General features: G+C 39.8%; 1 protein-coding gene across 1 annotated transcript in view; it reads right to left on the bottom strand.

Annotated features, from left to right (window-relative positions):
* C3H12orf75 (chromosome 3 C12orf75 homolog) overlaps positions 1–6,027 on the bottom strand; it is a 35,794-nt gene that overhangs the window by 2,751 nt on the left and 27,016 nt on the right. The window contains exons 3-5 of the mRNA XM_072655810.1: positions 3,836–3,871; positions 3,125–3,204; positions 1,766–1,803 (exon numbers count right to left, since the gene is read on the bottom strand). Coding sequence (XP_072511911.1) covers positions 1,799–1,803; positions 3,125–3,204; positions 3,836–3,871 — 121 coding nt within the window. The 3' untranslated portion in view covers positions 1,766–1,798. The remainder of the gene's footprint in view (positions 1–1,765; positions 1,804–3,124; positions 3,205–3,835; positions 3,872–6,027) is intronic.

Here is a 6,027-nt window from a genome sequence, read left to right as displayed (position 1 = left end):
ATGTATCAATGCTGCTATTCTTACTTTGAGCTGGATTACCTTCATTATTGGGTAAACAAGAAATAGCTCTGTTCTGTAGAAGTTGGCACCAGATTCCATCACCATCTCTCTTCTGTAAAAGAAGGGAGTTGGACTGAGTGACCTCTATAAGCCCTTCTGGCTCCAACTCTGGGATCCATTGGCTTGATTACAGTTAAAGTCCTGTAAATTAAATTTTTAAATCCCTGCCAGGTGGACAGTGTGAGTCCACAAGCAGTCTGGGTACTGGGTCCCTAGAGACTTCGCCAAGCCCTCTTGAAATGGAGAGGAAGGAACTTTTGCCTGTATCTGGGAGTATTTTCCCACCTCCTTCTTTACTATGGCAAAATCCAAATGGGAACTGGAAGGCCTGTAACTGCAAAGGAAGTGACCCCTACCCTCATTGCTTCTCCTGGTCCTTGTCAGAAACTACCAGGCACCCAGGATCTCCTTCTGTACCTATCTGACATCCTTAGTCACTCCTACCTACTGGCTCCAGCCAGTCTTGACTTCAGTTCCACATAAGCAGACAAAAGCATACTAACTTCCTTTTAATAATACAGACAACAATTATTTCAGTTACCTACCTAGATCTATCATCTTTCTTTACAGCACATATTAGGAATTTGCCCAAGGAACAAACATATGTGGAGCCCCTGCTTTGGATGAGGCTGACTCACTACCAAGGTCAACATTGTGGTTTGCTTCCTTTCTCCCATTCCCTCTGAGTGTGGTTTCCTATCCCTATGGACCCAGGTTTCCCTCCTCCTTTCTTGGTTCCTATTTCTTGATCTTCTAGATTAGAGGTTCTTAAATTGGAGGAGAGGATCTGCAGATAGATTTCAAAGGGTCTGTGAACTTGGATAAGAAGGGAAAGTGGCATTTTAATTTTCATTATTTATTTATATACTATATATTTATACACTACATATCTATTTTCTAAGTGAAATTTAGCATTTCCTCCAATTTTTGAAAAACATTATTTTGAGAAGGGGTCCTTAGGTTTCCCCAGAAGGGGTCCAGGAATACACAAAAAGGTTAAGGACACCTCTTTCAGATGCCTACCTAGAATACATTTCCCATATTCTCCAACTTTAATTCTCTCTGTTATCCTATTTGGCTCTGAGTCTGGATTTGGCTCCTTACCTGGATTCTGATCCTCATCTGTTCTCTGCCTTTGGCTGATCATCTAAGCCTATGAAATATGCTTTTCCCCCTGAACTCCTTCTGATCACAGATGCCCTCAGAAGGAACCCCTCTGTATTTGCCAGGTAGATCGTGCCAATCCAGTTTCCAGGTGTGAGGTCTTTCATGGGCCAAGCCCATGACGTCCACATCAAGGACATGAGTCCCCTCAATGGACCAATTCTACCTTAATAATGATAACTTATTAATGAGCCACAATTCTACCTTAATAATGATAACTCCCAATTAGAAGCCACATCATAGACATACATAAGCCACTTTGAGGTACTTACAGGACTTTTATCACAAGGACTGGGCATTACCTCCATTTTACAGATGAGGAAACTAAGCTTCACAAAGATTATATAGTTTTCTCAGGGTCACACAGCTAATGAGTATAGGCTGGGTCCAGTACTTTATTTGAGGTACAATGCTGCTTCATCTATGTACCTGCTGATCCCCAATGAGACGCACCCTTCTGTGGCGGATGTTGAGTAATCCCTCAGAACTTAGGTTACCCTAAATGTGAGACATGTACAGATATTTCACAAAGATGCCATACCTCTTGTTTATTGCACCAGGATATAATTTTCTTCTAATCTGAAAGAAAAAATTGAAGAGGGAATGAAATACTATGATCTTTATAAATGTTGCCTACAGGGTGCATGAGGTATTTTCTTATAAAACCATAACTATACAGAGGTTTCTTCTTTCATTTGGACCATAATGGGCACAGTTCCATTATGGTTCTACAGAGTAGATAGGATTTGTATAAGATTGTGCCCAGTACTGTTGAGAATAGTCCAGCCTCCTACATATTCTGATCCTCATAACCGTGCAGATAATCTTTGGTGGAAGCAATCTCTCCACCTTTCCAGATCGCAGTCCATCCTAGAATTCTCCTTGTATACAATATATAGATCCATGTCCTTCTATAAATCCTCCCTTGTCTTGTCCAGCACCCTGGAGTTCCTCGTTTGGGTATTTTCATAATTTATGGCTATGATGCAACCCACGGGTTATCTATCGTCATCCCTAGCTCTTGGCATATAACTGGCCCACTTCCTCTTCCAATCGTACATGCCGTGCATGATGTCTTTGACTCCACTTCTTGCCCACAAATTATCACTGGTGAAATACCTAGAGCCATCTTAAGTCACCACATCCCTCTCTCTTGATCTTTGGGTCACTTGCAATTTTGATTCTTAGGAGTGTTAACAGGGCTTGACTTTGCATATCTAAAGCATCTTCATGTGCTTCCACATTGGGTGATCTGGGTACTGGCAAAGCCCAGTTACAGGAGAGTGGTATAAAATTACCTCCACCTTCTAAAACACAATAATGATTGTAAAAATTAGTGGATTAGTGTCTTTATTATTGGGTCTCACTTAAAACATCCCTGGCCTTGGTCAGAGCTCAGATGGTCAAACTGTACATAGTGTAAAACTCTAATCATACCTATGTTAAAATATTTTAATGGCATCCAACTGGTACCAACATCCATCTCTAATGTGCCCATAAAAAATTTGAAAAAGGGAAAAAGTCTTTTTGCTAATGAAGAAAAATTACATTTCACTTACTCACCAAAACCCTTCATCTTTGTGTCATGTTATAACTTGTAAATAATCCTAGAATTCCACCAATTTACATAATTAGACCTCAGTGCTGATTTTTTTATTCCCCAAATGATGGCAATGAAAGTACAAGGTACTGCCATGGAAGATAATTATCAGTGGAAGCTAAATTGTATTTCAGAATTTTACCTTTAAGTAAGTGGTTGACAATTTCAACAAATGGACATAATGAGCATAGTCATAAATAATTTTTTACTGTTAAATAACTATAACCCAAGTAAATTTAATTGAAATATGTTTCTTAAGAGAGAGAAATAAATAGAAACAGTGCAATAAATACAACCTACCCTTTCTTGCACTCTTTGTTTGACTGGAAACCATCGTGACAGCATCCGAGGGCAGACCAACGTAGACGCCTCCGTAGTTCCTTTAGGGAATGAAGCAGGTACACAGAATTCAGGCCTGTCTCTACAGAAGCAGTGCTAGATATCGCCAAAACACACTCATCTTTCCTTTTTCAAAAGTCAGAGATTCAAGCTACCATTGTTCTGGGAAAACAGAATGCTGTCCTGCATTAAAATAGAATTAGTGGACATTTATGAAGCACTCACTGAATTATAAATACTGAATAGCAAATGGAAAGCATTTATATAGCAACTACTGTGTGCCAGGCACTGTTTAGGGAGGGTTTTCTAAAGGGGTTGAGTTGCAAGGCAGCTTTCGAAGGGGAAGGACATAGACGAGTGGAAAGAGCACCCTCCATCAGGGCCAAGGAGTGATAGGGACAAAGGTCCAGAGATAGAAGTGAACAATATGAAAGGGATTCTTGCCCGAATACGGTAAAGAGGCTGGGCTGACGGGTCCAGATAGTCTCCCAGCCACACACTCCCTCCTCCATTTTCAGGAGTCCCAGAGAGGTAGGCCCAATGATTTCCTAATGGAAATGACAGTGTTGGTAATCTAAGCTCCTTCTCAGAGAGTTTTCTCCATACATGATCAGGATATCATTCCAATATCAAAAGCGTACCAACAAAAAGCAGTCCCAGTCACAAACATACCTTCTCTTGTCATCATCTGTTATTGATTCTTCTGTCCTAAAAGGTGAAAAACAGTGGATGTGAGCTGCTGTTTATACATTTTCAATTTATTGACTATAAATTTAATAATGGAAGAAAGGAGAACACTAGAGTTAAATACGATTCCATTTCCCTGAAACATGAACTGGTTTTGTTTACTTGGAGAATTTGATCTCCACCTCAATCATTCACATATAATATATTTTCTTAAAAACAAAATTATTTTCTACTTAACAAAATTTTATTCACATACAAATCTAGTAAGCAACAAAAAGCTCAATTGTCAATATAATTGAAAATATGAAAAAGTAGTAGTCATTCACGTGTAGAAGCAATAATTATAAGCTATTGAATAATAATGGATTTCTTGCCTACCTCTCTCTGGTAAAGAGGTGGGGGCCTATGGATTTAGAAAGTTGTATACCCTTTCAGATCTGATTACAGCACTGCTTGTTTTGCTTCACTGGATTTGTTTGTTACAAGGAAACATGAAAGGTGGGGGGGGTGAGAAAGGGAGAAAATAAGTATGACATAAAAAAGAAAGAATGAATAAAACCTAAAAGATTTTTTAAAAACAAAAATGAAATAACAAGTTTCTTTTCTTTTATTAAAATATTTGTTTCAAATGGGTTACTTGATATGTAACCTAGTTCAAAAAAAAAAAAAAGGGAAGGACTGCAGAGAGATCTCCTAAACTAGAAGATATAGACAGTATCCATATTGTACTTCCTTCATCCCTAACTTCAGACCCAGTGACAAAAATTGGCTCTTTGCAGATTAGAGTGTCACAAGTCAGAAAGAAATCTATAGTGTGATATTATTAAACATCTGCTTTCTACTAGGCACTGGCAATGTAAAGATGAAAAAATGCTCTCCTTGAGCCTGACCATTGCATAAACATGAGCCTGGCTTCCTCAAGGCTTTGCCAATAGAACACAAGCTTTGGCAAGTTCCATCAGGCTGGAAAGGCTTCAAGGACAGACCTGGGAATAGACCGTGAGCCAGCCCGGCTCAATCTGGAGTCTGGAGACTGCGGCACCAGCCACCCCTCGCTGCAGTGCATAAAGCTCTAGACTTGGAGTCAAGAAGACCTGGTCCTGACTCCTTCCTCAGATCCTTCCATGTGGCTCTGGGCAAGTCACTTAGCCACTGTCAGACCCAGTTTCCTCAGTATCCCCTAAAATGGGGATGATAATAATAATAACATTTGTATCCCATAGAGCTATTATGAGAATCAATGAGATAATTCAGTTAAAGCACTTTGGACACCTTAAAGCACTATGTCGATGCCAGTTATTATTATTGTTATGGGTAGGTGGAAATAAAAATCTTGATAATGTTCTCAGGATTTAATGCAGAATTTTTCTATGGCTTCTGGTTCAAGAACAGAATACTAAGAAAGAGGAGAGAAAAGAAGGAAGGAGGGAGGGAGGAAGGAAGGAGGGAGGAAGGAAGGAAGGGAGGGAGGGAGGGAAAACAGCAGTGAGACACAACCAAAAGATACAGCCTCTGTTCTACTACCCATGTGACCTCACACAAATCACTTCATCTCTCTGAGACTCAGTTTCCTCATCTGTAAAATGAGAGGACTGGACTCAGTGACCTCGGAGGTTTCCTTCAGTTCTAGAGCTATCGACATCATAATAACATTTAACTTACAAAATAACTCATAATTGTAACATCATCATAACTCACATTCATATAGTGCTTTAAGATTTGAAGAATGCTTCTTCACGTTTGTAACTGAGGACCCTCCAAAACTATGTGCTCACATGGGCTGGGCCTGGTCTTGATCCCAAAGAGTCATTTTCTCTCTTTGGTTTATTGCCTTCTGGTTGCTCCAGAACATCTCCTAGCACACTAAAGGTATAGTCTGCATCAGCTGCCACGATTGCAGATAATAGGATGCCCAGCTCCCGTACAAGCATTTAGTGTACCAAATGCATACCTAGTATAGGACAACCTTTACTTCACCCCACAGAAAACACATAGAATTCAAAGTACTCACAGGAGCCCACAAGATTCATAAAGCGCTGAAATAGCCCATCAACTTATCTCAGGAGGGAGCTAAACTTGGGACCACCATCAAAATGACCCTTTTATATTCTGATGAAACCTTATTTATTACTTGGTCCTAAATACAACCCACGTATTCATGTTACCATCCTAACATT

The sequence above is a fragment of the Notamacropus eugenii genome, chromosome 3 (assembly GCF_028372415.1).
Source record: "Notamacropus eugenii isolate mMacEug1 chromosome 3, mMacEug1.pri_v2, whole genome shotgun sequence".
Classification (NCBI taxonomy): Eukaryota; Metazoa; Chordata; class Mammalia; order Diprotodontia; family Macropodidae; genus Notamacropus; species Notamacropus eugenii.
Note: the sequence above shows the minus strand (reverse complement) of the source record. Positions and strands in the feature narration are given on the sequence as shown.